Genomic DNA, 17,410 nt, shown 5'->3' with positions numbered 1-17,410 from the left:
AGAGCCAAGATTTTTGCATGCAATGCTGCCTATTTCCAGTTGCACTCCTAACAGGATTGAAAAAATCAGACTCTGTGTGTCAAAATTTTTCTGACATATTATTGCTAGAATTCTTGTAGACCTTGTAATGTATTTAGATATGACTCAGAGATTAATTATGTGTTAGGTTCCTTTAGTGACTACAGTTTTAGTGACACTCCTAGTGAAGAATCAACTTGCTATTAGCCACAGAGATGAAGAAAAGAAATCTGAACCCAAACCTTCAAGGCACATACTACCCTAGTACTGACCACCACAGTTGTTCACCAAAAGCACATGGATGAAAACAGTCATCAAAAGTAAACGTGAAATTTGTCATCACAAGTATATGCAAACTAACAATGCATCTTGGATGCAGACAGAAAAAATAAACCATCCATTTTTATGACATCGTTGGTGGGGTGCCTCTCTTCTTGTTTTTTCTGTATGCATACCATTCACAAGGGACCCCTCACAGATCAGCTAGAGTTTAATTACATTTTTTCCCCAGTTACTCCCACTTATTGATCTGCCCATGAATTTGGAATAAGTTTATGTTACTGGCCAAAACATTTCTCTTTGTGACTCCCCATCAACTGTTCAAGATTAAATTATATTCTAAGTATCGCTTGCCTGGTGTGATTGCTGACGTGGAAGCAAAAGCCAGACATTCTCTTGAGAGTTTTACCCAAGGCACAGTATCTTTCATATTATGTGCCAAAATGTATTAGGAAGATAATTTGAGACCTCATTTTCTTCTGAACACCTTTAATAAAACATGTGGATAGATGCATTTTAGAATATGTATCCTTTTATTGGTGTCTATGTAACATAACAGAAAGGCCACACAGAATGGCTGCAAAATATCAAGACCCTTGGGATAAAGCAATGTGCTGCATGAGGAGCATGTGGAAGTTTGATTCTCAGCATAAACGTATCTTCCATGTGTTCGTAAAAGTCTGAGAATCAGGGAAAGGAATTTCCCTGGGAACATCCCATAGTGTGTGAGTAAAATAAGCAAATGCTGAGAATCTTTGGTGTTCAATATGGAAATGAGAACCTCTCTTTGTTTACCATAGAGCATAAAATGGGAGCACAATCACAAACTGTACTGCTAAAAAGCATATTTTATGTCCTCTCACTTCAGACAGTAACACGGCATTTCTTTGAAAAGACTGCTGTGATCTGAGGTGTGAGTACCAATATGGTCCAAGTGTGTGTTTCAATTTGTGCACGTGATTAAGTGCCTTCCTGACTCAGAGCTGTACATACATGACATTATGTGTTTACATTGCCTTCCACCTGTGTACCAGCCCTTCAGTTTCTGGACCTGGCACAAAACTGAGGATTCAGAAGCGTCTTCTAACTCACTGAATGGTATGTTGGAAGAACCACGTTCACCTAATGAAAAAAAAAATTCAGCATCTCTCACTCCTTAGTTTCTGAGCAGGCAAGGATATTAGACTTAAGGTACTGTGGTCCTGATGACGCTTAATTAGGGTGTCTCTCTTGGTGTTAGGGTTAGGGTTGGCTGTTAGGGTGTCTCTGTTGGTAACTACACATAATATAGTTGCAGTGCCTTCCTTCTGTATATTGCTAATACAAATTGCAAGAGCATGTTTGTCTGTTTCTCATATATATCTTACTTGCATGTTTTTATAGTTAAGCTACACACCTTGGCATGGATATCACTGCCATTCTGACAGTTATCTTAGCAGTTACTGACCTTACACTTTACATTATGCATTAAATTGTGCATATGGCAGTTTGCCTTGCTCTGAATCTTGAACTGCTACAACATAATCAGATTATTGAAAAAAGAGAAAATTATGAATGTTGACTCTTCAAACTGATCCTATAGAATACATTTAAATTATGAAGGTTTGTAAGTCGCTAATAAACCATGGCCATAAACCATTTTTATTATATTAGTCATTTTGAGTTATTAATTATCCATTATGTACTACCTGCTACATTCTCCTGTATTATTTTCTTACTCTCTATATACCTATGTATGCATTATTTTAGTGAAAGCATTTGTTACCTGATTGTTTTTCACAGCTTCCTGTAAAAGTGGAAAAAACATAATTCTGCAGTCGCGTGAGATAAAATTGGAGGGGCTACGTGGCACATCAGTAAATCTTTTATAAGAGAGAAGTTTTCACATATATCTAAGGGAGAGAATATATTTCTTGAAGACGTGTTTTATGAATAAATTTGGAACACAACAGTAGACAATATAGTTAAATAAAATTTGTAAAAGTGTAGGTAATTTATGCATTCGGGTTTTGTTATTTTGCATGCATTTTCACTTTAATTACGTAAGAATTAATTACGCATTTTTCTAGCCACTAAGTTATTCCAACAAATGGTTGTGCGTTAGGGACACCATGTTAGCAGCAAGGATGAATATATTCGTATCCTTCTTACCCAGGGTATCCTCAAGAAAACAAAAGCAGAGGTAACATAAATGTTGAAAGTAATAAGCATTCTTCAGCCTTACAATGCTATATCTATTTAACATCTCATTTATTCCTATGCCATCAAGTGGTTTTGGTCTGCTGTCCATGGAATTGCTATTTCCACTGTTTATAAATATGCAGTATGTTCATCAATTATCTTGCCTTATTTCATGAGTAATTAAATGTTCCTAGTTTGGCCAAAAAATAACAATACAATAAAAATCTTAATTGGCTTCCTCTCAGCTATTCATGGCATGAGCAGATAGCCCTGTCTCCAGCTGTTAATTGCACTAAACATTGATTGATAGGCTCAGCCAACACAATTATGGAAAATTGTGCATATTTTTTGAAAAATACTGATGGAATCAGAGGCTGTAGGGTGGTTTTTTTCTAGATATATATTAACATATTAGCATATTAAAGCAGAATTGAGGTGTGAGTGTGATTTAGGAATTGTGTTGGGGTTTTTATGTGCAGAAGAATTGTCCACTAAATATTTAAGAAAGGCACCACTCCCTCCAGTGCAGAGCATATTATACTTATTCTTTCCTTCCTGGAAGGTGCACTATGGTACATTCTTGGGTTTTTTCTAATTCATTGCACTTTCAATACTGTAGCAGCAGTAATATAGTTAGGGTAAAATAAAGCTGTATTCTAGTTAATACTCATGGTTTTTTATCACAATTGACACATGATAAAATAAATGTTTTCAATGCTGTTGCAGCAGAAAAAAACTCTCATAATGCATACACCAGTCTAAGACTTGGGAATAAACAGTTTTTACTCTGAATTTCAATTTCTCCCAGGTTTTGGAGCCTTTACCATCACTCCTTTTTGTTATACAGGTTTTGGTTTTGGTTTGGTTTTCCTGTCACTCTCCAGTCTTTGCTACTTCTTTTTTTCCTCCTCTTTTAAATCTGCTGCTCCTGCAAAGCTTTATCCTCCTTTTTTTGTAATGCTATGATCTTTTGCTTTCACAAGCATATTTTCTCTGTTATTGTCTGTATCTGTTCATCTGATTCCTCTTGGCCAGATCATCCTATCTGTTTTCTGCTTTTTTCTCCAGTACTTCCTCATGGAAGATTCATTGACAGCTCAGACTCAAAATGGGTGTAGAACTAAATGTTATCTTTTCTCCTAAACACTTCCACCGTCCTACTTGTCATCCAAGCTCATATAGCAGTGCTTAGCCAATCTTCCTCCACAATTTATGGAAAGCCTGTCCCTTTCCCTCTATACAGACAAATGTCACTTTTCATAAGCTTTTTCACTTTTTAAGACTTCTTGCACATCTTCCTTAGCATCCATATTGCCAGTCCGTCCAAAACACAGTTGGTAACACTGCTGCTCTCATCGGTCAAACCATACTTGTATCTTTTAAGCTCATCTTTATTTTCAAGATATTCCACACTATTCTGTCCCAGCCTATAAATCAGATCATCCCAGCCATTCTGCTCTATCAATATATTAAGACTACACATTCTTAATAATTCCATGATATCCCCTATCCCTGTCATGACTTCACTATTCTGTAAATTATCGATCCTTTCGGTTCTTTGTCTGCATATACTCTTTTTCGACAGTACACAAAAATGAAAAATGCATACCCATTCAGATAATGAAAAAAGGAAAATAAGTCACTGGTTCTGGGCATGTCCCACTTTACTGTACTTCTCCGTGTCTTTCTTATATCTTTGGGACAAGGTTTTACTATTTTTATCTTATATAGCACACTAGACTAATTTATCAATCATCTTGAGGACAGTTGCATGATTGTAAATGGATTTAAATACAAATTATCTGGCTGAAGCCTTGTTTTCCCAAGCCCTCAAGTGTGAAAGATATGCATAAATACCAGAGATTTGAGTATTTTTATTTGGTCATTATATCCTTTAGTGGTATTCTTCTTGACGGGATATTCCTGGTCAAGTCACATTTTCAATGATCCAAGTAATGGATCTACTACTACATCCCGTTGGATGTTTCTCTATTACACAGTCTAATAGATCACATTTTTAAAGGAGTTGGTAGGGATGTAAAATGCTCTTAAGACGTGCTAAGGATTGTCACTACAGTATAATTGACAAGTCCAGCTTTTAAAAGTGTCTTTGGCCATTCTCCTCTTCAGGTAAGCCAGTGAGCTCATCCATTTGGAATATTTCAAGTGCCTTTTGTGGTATTTTGAAAATTCTTTTTTTGGAATTCAGGGTCTCCTGAGAATGAACAATTTCTGCATTGCAGGGATCCAGTGAGGGGGAGTGAAATGCAGGACATCCACACTAGCTTTGAAGCATATTGGAAAAAATTCCTCTTTAGCTCACCACAGATTCAGAAGAAAATATAAAATATGTTCTGATGAAATGCAGAGCATGCTTTTCCAGACTGACACTAACTTAATGCTATTTTAGAAAACTTCATTGTTGCCAATTTGCCAGTAGGTACAATGTCTACAACCTGTTAAAACATGAACTTTATCTGAGAGAACACTGGAGGAACATAGTGGAAAACTGTTTGCTGTGCATGTCTATCCATACTCCAAGGAAGATCTCAAGGGTGACATTTGCAAAAGTATTATGTGATTAGCCATGCCAGAAAGGAATAAAGTAGCTGAGTGACTCCCATTTCAGTTGTGTGCGGTGTAAGAGTGCATCCTCTAAGGAGTCCTCTGCCCACCAGGAGCTGAGGCACCGTAAGAATGTTTTGCCATGTATGAAACCCCATAATTTACACATCAGTAGCTCAGAGGTTGCAGTAGCAGGTGCATCCAGACTTTTGTTAGTGGTGAGAGCTGAAATGAGGACATCTGGCCTCAAACAGAGCGGTTATTATGTCACTTGTGATGAAGATTTCCATTTTCAACTTGTGATCAGTAGTCTGTAACATTGTGAATCACTTCAGGGCCAAATAACTGCAATCAGGTATTAAGTGTTGAAATCCCTTACACTGTTACAGTAGCGTGCAAGTTTTGGCTATACCAATTCCCATAATAGTAGAAGTAGGTTGGGATATTTAAACACTGCTTAGTACTCTGAAAATTTGTGGAAAATTAAACCAAGCCATGCATTATCAGAATAAGATTTTTTTTTTGTGAATAGGAGCAAGTAAACAGTAAATACAACAACCCCAAACATATAGGTTATTAAACAGCTGGTTTGGCTTCATTTTGACAGTTAGTGTAATGTATTATTGGTTTATTGTTAATTTGAAAAGAGCTTACAGAAATCATGTTTTGATACTGTCTTGAGATGCTTACAATCTACGCAGACAACTTGGAGATCAAGTAAAATTGCACTTGAATCATGAACAGATGTGCATTGAATACAGAGAAAAGTTTCCCGGTAATTGCACCAAACTTTGTATTTGGCCCAAAGTAACCCAGAAAGTGCTCCATTAAGGACATGATCTTTTTTAATGTGTTTATTTGGCCCTGAAAACATGCAGATGAGCAATTAAGGCCTCCTGGGAGGCCTGTGTCCATGAATGTTTTCAGGACTGAGGTTTTAGGGTATAGGCGGTGACACTTATCTTGCTGTGGATTCGTGAACAATAGTGAATTTCATATCAGAAAAATTTTCTTGCATCTGCTTTCCAGCTGGTGGAACAAGATAATTTTTCTTGTGTATTATTTAGGTATCCCGTATCACTATGTTGGACATGGGAAAGATTAAGCGATAAAAAGAATCAGAGAATGTTTATTCCAATTATTTTTACAATAAGAAACAACGAATGCTAAATGTGCACATGCTGTTTTTTCTCTTAGCTTGAATATCTCATGGCTTCTGTTGTATTTCATTCTTTCAGGCCTTTCTCTGAGATCTGCCCATTGCATAGCCATATGTATTAGATGACTTTGGGACTTGCTTTACATCAACGATGAAGGGATTATCTAGCAGCCGTAGTCATCATCATGGGGTTGCCTGTGACTCTCCGTGTGACAGTCTGCCACACCACCCGGAGAGGAAGCCATATTTGTTAAACCCGGTGGACCCCCATCCTGCAGACCACCCTTACTACACTCAAAGGAACTCTTTTCAGGCAGAGTGCATGGTGCCCTACAGCGATCAGATTGCCAGCAGCACGTTTCCCCGGAGGCATTACAATTCCCACCACGAACTCAAGGAGGAGTGTGCTCTGGTTCCCCACGGAACTGCCAACAAGACCAAATTGGACCAGTTTGAGCGGCAGCTGCCTCTGAACCGGGATGGCTACCACACTCTGCAGTACAAGCGGACTGCCATGGAGCACCGCAGTGACAGCCCAGGGAGGATCCGGCATCTGGTTCATTCTGTCCAAAAGCTCTTTACCAAGTCCCATTCACTGGAGGGACCATCCAAGGGGAGCGTCAACGGGGGCAAAGCGAGCCCAGAGGAGTCGCAGACGATGAGGTATGGGAAGCGCAGCAAGAGTAAAGAAAGGAGATCAGAAGGTAAGCCCAGATCCAATGCATCAGGATGGTGGAGTTCAGATGACAACTTGGACAATGATGTTTGCATTTATCATGGTCCCAGTGGGGTCATGACCATGGGAAGATGCCCTGATCGTTCTTCTTCCCAATACTTTATGGAAGCCTATAACACTATTAGCGAACATACTGTGAAGTCATCCAGAAGCAATAATGATGTCAAATGCTCTACCTGTGCAAACCTGCCTGTGAATTTGGACTCCCAGTTAATGAAGAAAAGCTCTTGGTCCTCTACATTAACCGTGAGCAGAGCCCGTGAAGTTTACCAGAAAGCATCAGTTAACATGGACCAGACTGTGGTGAAGGCAGAGACGTGTCAACAGGAACGGTCATGTCAGTACCTCCAGGTACAGTGTGGAGAACTGATTGCTGTTAAGTGTGCTCTGCCTTGTCTCGGGTGTTTGTGGGGGATGGAGGTTTGCTCCATATTTCAACTTTCGCGAGAGGTCACTGAGCACCAAACAAGGGGAATGCTGCTGAAATTAAAAATAAATCTGCTTTTTCTTTTCTTTTCTTTTCTTTTCTTTTCTTTTCTTTTCTTTTCTTTTCTTTTCTTTTTTTTTTTTGCCAGCATTCAGTATTTCAAAGAAACAGTTCATGTTGGAACAGGCTTAATCTTTTCATGTGGGAAAAATAAGACCTTTCTGTGTACTTTTTGAATTTATAAGGCAGTCACAGTAGGGGTATAGGGAATTTGATGTTGTGGTGCTTGCATTCAGCATTACAATGTCAATTAACTGAATGTTACCAGGATACAAATTCTTTGATTTCTGTAATTTCAAGATTTGCCTTCATTTACTGCTTATTTTATTATGAAAGCTTTTGAGACCCTTTTGAGAAACTTTGGGGTACCTTAATACTTTCTCCAGCAGGAAAACAACCTACTTTCCTTTTTGCCATAGAATATAAACTCTCATAGACCAGTTATTGTAACATGTCCAGATTTGTTTATCTGGCTATTCCTCTTTCTCATGGCTTTGAATCAAAAATAAAAAATCAAAAGGTTGAAATTATTGCTTGTTCTGATTATACATTTTAGGAGTACATCACCTACTCCCTCACAAGCTGTTTGCAGTTAATACAGCGTCACTATTTTTCACCAGTATTGTATCTTTAAATGTCAAGAATCAGATGTCTGCTCTTGGAGCTATCATACTGCCGGTGAATGTTTGTGGCAGGAACATGGATCAGAAAATATTAAAACTCTTTCATTCTTAGGAGAGCTGTGGATAGCTTTTATGCACTTTAATCGAAGCACTTATGGCACATCTAAGTGTGTGTGTAAGATGGAACAACGTTGCGCAGAGAAGAGAGAAGACCATGAGGAAAAAAGAGGTTTGCTAAGATGATTTGGTTTCATTTTAATGTAGTGGGACTCTTGTCTATTTGTACAGAAACTGTAGCGAGTTTTCTCATATGGGTGCTTTAATGAGACAGTCAGCTTCCACATTCTGTTGTTTAAGTCAGTACGGAGAGTAAGCGTAGGACTGAGGCATCCGCATTTAAAAATTGATCTTAAAAGGTTTTATTGCATGGCATGCAAAATAATTTTGAATGCCAGCCTCTGGGATTCTAAGTTTTAAAAGTAAAGAAATGGATCTGTGTGTTTTCTATTAATTGTTAGGAGAGTGGTGTGAGGGAAGAGGGGGCAATATGAATGCTCAGTGTGTGTTTACAGCTGTGAGTATGGACTGGGGAGGGAGAGGGGGTTCAAAATAGCCTCTGGTTGCAACCTTTGGAGGGTTTCTTTTGTATTAAGTCTCTTTCGTCTGAATTTTGTGAGTGAGAAGAAATCGTAACTTTAGGCTTGATTGTTGTGGTTACTTTGGACCCTGAGATTTCTTTTGTTGATGTTTTTGTTTACTCCTTCAGTCTTCCTCTCAGGTTTAGATAAAATAGCTGACAATTCAGTATGTGACCAGATGGCTAGAAAAGAGCAAAAACTGTGCCGGCATCAGCTTTAAATGAACACCTCCATGGGGACTTTTAGATAATGTTTAACTGACAGGAATAGACTCTTGAAGTGGAATTAGAGGGCATTATCTGTGTCTGTATGAAAATATGTCCAACAATTGTCAATGGCAGGAATTAGAATAACTAAATTCTCACTTTGAGTAACTAAATTCTCACTGTGTTTCCCATCCTCACTAGTAGTTTTATTTTGGTTTTCATTTCATTTTGTTTCATTTTTTCTAATTGTATGCTTGTTTGTAAAAGCCAGGGAAATACAACTGGTTTGAAATTGTTTTTAAAAAAGAAGGAAAATCTTAACCAGACTTGGATTAACATTGGAAATAATGTTCAAACAGAGTAGGGTAGATTTGAGGAAGCAGGTCAGGATTATTCTTCTCGGCAGCTTGAAAAGATGACAAATGGATATAGGTATTAAAAAGTCAGTCTATTTTGAATGCATCCCATTGCCTTTCTCTTCACTATATCACTTACCTTTTTACACTACAAGCCCTTTGGGGCTTGGACTTTGTTCCCTTTTGTGTTTCCACAATGCCCAGCACAATAGAGCACAGAACCTAATTGAGGCCTTTTGACTGTCCTGCAATATAAATATATATTAACAGCAGCAGAGTATTACTCCATTAGTGGGCTGCAGAGGTATTCTCTGTATTGCTGACCTTCTCATCATTGTACCAAAAGGCTGGTGTCCTGTGTTAGAACAATTAGAAATGCACTAAATGAGATGAAAGCTGCAAAGTCATGACAATACTGGACAACTCTGATAATTTAATTTCATTATTATGATGCTTCTTTGTTGCTTTATTTAACTCGTTAAATGTTAAATAGATGCTTTTATCAACTCACTTGTAATTTAAGCTGTTGTTTATGGTCCAGAACATAAACTCTCTGGTCCTTGAAAGAGGCAACTATTTTGTTCATGCAAACTCTTCTTGTGATAGTATCTGAATTCAATGAAGGAGCGACTTTTTTTCAGCTCAGGGTACTCAAGATAATTTTCTTTATCCTGATAGATCTGAGTATATCAGAGGTCACAGATGACATTGACTTCACACTTGCTTGTAAGGGCTTTTATCACAGAAGTATCTGGATGAATTCTCAGTGTAAAGACATGGAAATAACAAACAATTATCTCACTTGGTGTGATATTTTCCACATAACCGTTCTGTGGAAGGAGTTGGCAGTAGTTCGTGTTACAGATGGGCTTATTTCTCATAATTTGGAATTTGGATCGAGTGCAGAGTCTTCCTGCATTGCACAGTCTTTCTTTACTCCGGCAGGCTCCGCTTCCAGCCCGGGTGCTGAGGCGCAGTGTCCGTCCTTGGAGGTCTAGGGGAGGCTTGGCTCAACACCGTGCATCTTCAGAAAGAGGTATTAGCTCCCAGACTAGTCTAAAGACTGTCAAGCAAACCTTTTCCTCTCACCTGCATTTTGGGAATGGAATTGTCTTTTCCTCTTCTCTCTATTTCTCCTTTCAAGAATGAGCAGCTAGATAGTAGAGAGATAAGGTCCTTTTTTTGACCTGCTTCTTACTTCAGGAAAGTGCTTTTATTTGATCCAGGTTTACTGTTGGACTAATTTGAAGGAAGGTGAGAAGGAACTGTTTCTGTTTTCTGAAAATTTTACTTCCAAATGGTTTCCCTGCCTTGAGAGAATAATTTATAAAGCAGTGGACAGCCTCTACTTCTCTGGTGGCTTCTCCTCTGGAAAAATTAAAATTAAGCAAAACTATCAAAGAAGAAATGTAAGCAGCTGCCTTTTTCTGCGAACAATAGGGTCTAAATACACGGGTAGATATTTTTGACACTCTTGTTTTATATGAATTCATGATTGTTGAAGCTAATAGAGTATCAAATAACTGCAGAGTTTGTCTCTGATTATAGTTTTGCCATTCAATGTTCCCTGTGATTACTATTCCCATTGTCCTTGGTCCATTCGTTAGGAGACTGAGAAAAATACAAAGGATGACATTTTTCTTATTATTTCTCTTTTCTTCTTATGTGGGTCAGTCATATGTTTTCTTTTGATCCCATTTGATGAGACTGAAGTCAGTTGTGTCAGATACTTGGGGCTGAGGATGGAAATTTTACTTTTGAAAACTGAAGTGCAGTAGGTGGGGACGACGGTGCAGTCATCCGAGTTCCGCATTTGCATCGCTTGTCCTTTGGTGGGAGACTGTGAGAAATACTATCAAAAATGCAGGCCAAGCTTCTGTGTGTAATAAGCATTTTCTGGTGGTGGAGGGCTCTGGTTCATACTGTGCTCAGTTTCCTGTGTGAAGGTTGTCTGTAATGTGCATTAATATATAATGTGTAGTGTTAAGAAACTCAAAGTGACTTGTTTTCCAGTCGCAGGACAAGGCACTTGCACAGTTTCTTAGGAGATACTGCTCAATCCCAGCCTCTTTCTGTTGCCTGTGTCCATGGATGGCCAAATAGAGGGCATCGCCCTAGGTCAGGGTGCTAATAAGGTCCAGTATCTGTCATATGATTTGTTAACGTGGTATGTTAAATTACAAAGTGTTTATCCTTATGACACAGCAATTTACATTACATCTATTATACTGGGCTTATCTATGCATTTTCACTTCATCTCTACTTTTTCCTCATTTGTGGTCTTTGCGTTTCTGTTGCAACTACCATATTCAAATTAATCTTTCAGTATGTCCTTGGAGATATGTATATATAAGCTATATTTTAATATCCATTAATATTGATCTTCCCTTTTTCATATATCTGAAGACCTGCCTTTTTTCTCTTATTCCATTATAAATTGAAAATGAATGAAGCGTATATTATTTCCCCTTCAATTTTCCAGTCAGAACTACAAAGTATATGAGGTATAAGTTTCAAATTTTTTTACTGAGCTCATATGAAACATACTTCTCGGTAAAGCTAGTGAAACGATTTGAACAACTGTGAAATAAAATGTCCAATGTTACAATGTATTCCAGGCCAGCTTCCAGGTAATGGAATAATTATGAAAATGTTTGGAAATTATTAAATGTTCATGAATTTTAGAATAAACCAGTATCTAAGAACATTAAAACTGAAAAAATACCATTCACAGAAAGCTAATTTATTTCAGTTTTAAAATAGTGAGATGGGTAGTATGAATAGTGCATAAAGTTAGGGAATTTGTGGACACTTGGAAAATATAAATTAAGCACATAATACTTATTTTAAAAAAATATATTAATAACAAATAATTCCATTGAACCTACATCTTGGTTATTTAGCCTACCTGCAAACCTACCCAAGATGCCTTTCCTATGTTAAGACAAATATGTAGGAGAGTCTTCAGTATAGCCGTCCTTCTCATCTTTGCAGTCCTTTAATTTACCTTAAAAAAAAGAGAAATTGTCAGCTGAATTGGTGAGAATGATCTTGCCATATATTTCACCTTAACAACTGCTGTGTTCTCATTCATTTAATTAAAACCTGGACTGACCTTTGGTGTCTGAGTAATGCAGTAATGGGGGCCACCTAAGTACTAAGAGAGCTGTTCTACAGCAATGTCAGTACTTCACATTTAGCTGCAATTTTATCTGCCCGTGTAGAAATAATAGAGGATAGAAATAATTTTCTATCCTTTAGTTTTATCACCATTGTGTAACTTCTTAGTATTGAATATACTGGCACTGATCTTATTTTTTCTAGATTAACTTGAATTACTGTTGGTTCGTTCTGTTAACATCTCTATGTTCTAGTAACGCATCCATTAAGGAACATAATTCTGGCAGCTGGATCCCCATTTTGTGTTGCTAACATAGCACATACAGGATTTAGCAACATACTTGGGTGGCGCTACATTACATATACTGTTATGTCAGAAATGTTTATGAAAATAATGGCTGCATGTAATAGCTGGCATTTGACATTTATTTCAGTTCCTTCATGGATAAGATTTGACTCAGTCCTGGATCTGGCTCCTTTCTGTAGCCTTAAATATCTGGAGTGTTCTAATCTTATTATTTTCAGTAATTTCACTGTTTAAAAAAAAAAAAAAAAAAAATCTTCAAGACAAATCAAGTCCAGCAGAGAGGATCATTTCAATCTGCATCTGAGTTTGAAATCCTTAACTTTTATTGTGGAGACATGAAAAGTAGGTGGGGAAAAAACAGTGAGCGGTGATATGTTTTCCTCAGTCAGTGCAAAGTAATAAGAAGTATTTCCCCTACATCCAGTTACTGTTTTTTTTGTTTCAAGAATGGAATCTGTAGTACAGCTCTTGAGTGGGGAAATACTGCAGTGCCAGAAGAGTGGTTTGGGCTGGGGGCAGCTGGTCACAGTTTCTGTTCTGCCTTACAAATGCTCTTGCGCTGTGCTTGTTGCACAGCTGAGCTCTGTCACTAGTGAATTAAGCAACAAGAACATGAATCTGTTGTATATTGTTTGTCTTTTCATCCTCTTACCCTGAGCCTGTGCAATGGACTTCTGCAATGTCTTGTTCGGACTTCTGGTAGATAGTACTTCTCTCACCAAAGGCTAAGCAATGTGCCATGCGGTTGGATAAGGCACTGTGACAGTTCTGATGGGCCAGGGCTTCCAGAGATGGTCTTTGAATTGTCTCTAAGAGTCTTTTATGCAAATAAGTTTGTGTCTAATTTTGCTTTATTGACATAACCCCAGCCTGCTAAGCAGTTTGTTAGGAAATCTTTGAGATTTCCTGGTGTCTAGCAATTCAGTTCCCAGCAGATGAGAGTCAAGACCGTGACCTTGATTTGATATCCAATGGGACACTACTGTAGAGCAGAGCGGACAGTATGGAGTCACTGAGAAGACACACTATGATGTTCTGAAACGGAGAAAGTTTCCTTAGAGCCGAATGAAAGCTTCTTACGCAGGTGTGTTTCATTGCTGTAATCCAAAAGAAAGTGGCGTGGAAGTTTTAGTGAAGTCTGTCCACTGTACACTAAAATGTGACAGAAGCTAATAGCCAGCTGGAGGCGGTAGCTTAACTGCGTTACTTACAGCTGCTGCCTGCGAGAGCACAACATTAGCAAAGCACCAGAGATTATCCAGTTACAGTCAGCCAACAGAAACAGCATGAGGGCTGTTTCTCAAAATGCTCTCCCCACCACATCTGTTTTCTTCCAGGGATACAGATTCAGCTACATGTTCTCCATCCACAAGCCAGTTTCCTGCTGGCTGCTTCATAGTGGGCTTGTGGTCATGTGTAGTGAAAGAAAGGTAAAATGACATCTCATTTAAGAATATTGGCAGTTGATGCCAACTAGTCACTGTGGTGATTGAAGTGATTAGGGAGAGAACTGATTGACCCCAAAAGAAGGTATCTAGAAGTGAAAGAACATTTCTCCATTGCTAGTCATTGAAAGTGTCCTTTCGAGTACTGGTATTCATGTTAACAGTCATCTTGTCATCCTTACTTGGGCAAGGAGCCATATCTCATTATAGCCAACTGCACTGAAAGCTTCAAGAGTACTGAGAAGGATGGGAATGAATGTCTGCCCTCTGCCACAGAGAGAATATCATCCATGAGTATCACTGAAACAGTTTTAGTTTGAGGTCCTGGCCGAGAGTCCTGCTCTATGACCTTCAGTTATGTTTCCTTCAGCTAATAGATGTGGTACTTGCAGTTTGGCTTCCTTTCTGCAGAAGGTGTTTGGGGGTGGCAAACTTGCAAGGCCCTTGGCTGGAATCATTGTACCCACATGGCCCTCTCCATGGTTGGTTGGATTTTTATGCGTAAAGCAGGAGGCGAAAATTTATCTGGAATCAAGACGTGGTTGTTTTGCGTAGGAGACACACATTCCTCTTCATAAAACAGGATGTGAATCAGATTGACAAGCTAGTGGTCAAGGCACCTTTTGATGAATGAAAATTATAAACTGGAGCGGTGCTTGAAGAATTTTGTCTATTGACTTACTCTATGAAGATTCATATTGTTTTAGAAGACTTTCCAAACTACTGTTACGTGAAGGAAGATTGCAATTCTTCACACTGCTTGTTCAGGTTTGATGCAATGTGTGGGCACTTAGGATTGAAGAAGTAATGTTCTATCATCTCGGACGGGGTCTCTGTCTTGGCTGTTAAGGCTCTTTGTGTGAAAAAATACGGAGATAAGTCAGCTAAATTAAATTAATTTATAGTAGAACCTGACTGCTGAGATAGTACAAGCTAAAACAAGTGTTTCTGCAGATACTGAGCATATTAAGTTTGTCCTAAATACAAGCAACCTTCTGAAAAAGCCTTTTTGAAAACTCTTGAAGCTTATTAAACATATATTATGCTTTAAGCTTTCTAAGGCTTCCTTTTTTTTGCGTACTTCAATGATTCTTAATGCATGCACATTGATAGAAAGAAATGCTACTCATCTTTATTGGTCTGATTAATTCAATATTCATGAGTGCTAGGAATAGGCTTAGTAAGTAGAAGATAGCAATTGAAACTTCCTTAACAGCACGCAGAAGAGGCATAATAACGGCTAAGAAAAACAAATTGCATGGGTTTGAAAATCTGCACTGAGCAGTCATTAAGCATTGTTCTTCAGTTGTGTGATTTCATTTCATTAAGTATTTGCATACTAATAGAAAGCTAAAGTTACAAGTCTACTGCTGTGAGCAATGGTTAGCCACTCCTTCCAGTCCTTGTGTTTACTTCTCTAGTCATCCACATTGCTTTGGCAAAGCACAGGCAGAAGCTTTAATGATTTCAGCTGCAGTAAACCAAATCAAACTAGAGATCAATAATGAACTTAATTTGCTATAGAGACAGTCTGTTTGCTATTTCATCCAGTAAGGTAAGTTAATAACAATTTTGTGCAAAAAAGAAGGAAATTAGATATTCTAATTTTATTGTTTAGAAATTGAATAAAAAATGTTTTCTTTAACTTTGTCCTTACATGCTGGGTTTATTTCACATACCACTATGTGTGAGCTTTTGAAATGAATGTTTGAAAACTGAGGGGCCAGTATACCTGTTTGCTTAGTTTCTTTATTTGGGGACCTAGACTATCTATTAGAAAAATCCAGTTCCTTTATATCAAAAAATGCATTAAAGGAATTGACCAGTCAGTCGAGTCTGGCTAATGACAAAGTGTGAACACTTCCAGAGCAACATAAATTTAATTAAAGATCAGGACAGGTAATCTATACACCAAATGAAGCTGAATCCAGGTAAGATGTTAGCTGGTGGCAGTATGTTATCTGTATAGTCTGTTCTGTTTACAAAAGAATCTTGTATCTGCCATTTAATCAGAAGAAAGAAACTATAGTCAGGGTTAGCTTTCATACTTGTAACAAACATTTTATTTCTAGGGGTATGCTGAAGTCTTAAGTTTCAGTAAGTTGCCTGGCTCAGAGGCCTTTGCTGATTATTTTCTATGTATTTTCAAGTAATAATGGTGTTCTGTTTCATTGCGCTTTTTGTATAAATAAAGTACACTCTTGATTTTTAGGCTTGTAAAGAAAGAATTGTACGTGATCTTAAAGATCATTTGCAGAATGAAGTGTTTCCAGGATCTCTATTACTTCAATAGTGTGAATAATAGTAGTTCTATTTTAATAAAAACAATTATGTTCATTATTAGATCTGAGTTTAGCTCTTCCCCCTTTTTCACGAGAGTAAAAACAATCATGGAAGTGATGTTTGTGCTTGATATTCTGATACTGAAAAAATGGTATTGCCAAGGTAATTGGATAGTATGATTTTCTTAAAAGCATGAAGCAGCTTTATCTCAGGTATGTCAATCTTAATGCCATTAATCCTCTAAGGCAGCAGATACCTTGCATACGCACTTGCGTGCAGTGTAGTATGTGACCTTGCAAGATACAATGTTGGCATTCAAACAAAGTAAGACCCTGTGGGAAAATTTGTGCAGACCTCCTGACTGAAAAAAATAAAAGAGCTGGAGGTTCACACAGACACTTTTCTCAGCATTTTTCCAGATCAACAGAAGGAAGCACGCTACAGAATGTTTAGTACCGTATGTATAGAAACAGAATGCATGAAATAATGCGATCAATTTTTTTTTCGCAATTCGTAGTTTTGAGAGGGCTTTATGTATTACTTTTTTCCCATGATATGAAAGACTACTGGCAGTAAATTGCATTGTCTGCTATGAGCTGTTACGGCCATTCCTTTTAGGCACCGAAGAAAGCACTCTGAAAATCAGGTCACTTCTTTTAGTAGGTATTGCTTGAGGTATTAAAATGTTGTCATTATTTTATCTGCCTGTATTTTCTGAACAGCAAAATAGGTACCACGAAAGGAAATGCTGAGCTTTAAGGGTTGTTTGCCCTACTCAAGTAATACACAGACAGTGCTCTGAGATCCTTTCATAAAAAGTATTACAACTATTAATAGCCAAAGCAAAAATATACTACTTCTAAAGCGTTTCTTTACCCTGCAAGTGCTCTCTACCCGTTACACAATGTTTTACTGTTTTCTCCTACTCCAACTTCTGAAATCAGGGTTTCCAAGTCTCGTGAAACTGAAATAAGATAAAGGGCAACTGGACCCAAATTTCTTTCCCT

At 37.9% G+C, this 17,410-nt stretch overlaps 1 protein-coding gene across 1 annotated transcript in view; it reads left to right on the top strand.

Annotated features, from left to right (window-relative positions):
- The first annotated feature begins 6,353 nt into the window (after window positions 1-6,353).
- Window positions 6,354-17,410, top strand: part of LOC104083721 (disks large-associated protein 1-like) — a 15,356-nt gene continuing 4,299 nt past the window's right edge. Inside the window, exon 1 of the mRNA XM_009587312.1 lies at window positions 6,354-7,289. Coding sequence (XP_009585607.1) covers window positions 6,354-7,289 — 936 coding nt within the window. The remainder of the gene's footprint in view (window positions 7,290-17,410) is intronic.

This window comes from Fulmarus glacialis, unplaced genomic scaffold (assembly GCF_000690835.1).
Source record: "Fulmarus glacialis isolate BGI_N327 unplaced genomic scaffold, ASM69083v1 scaffold47131, whole genome shotgun sequence".
Lineage (NCBI taxonomy): Eukaryota > Metazoa > Chordata > Aves > Procellariiformes > Procellariidae > Fulmarus > Fulmarus glacialis.
Note: the sequence above shows the minus strand (reverse complement) of the source record. Positions and strands in the feature narration are given on the sequence as shown.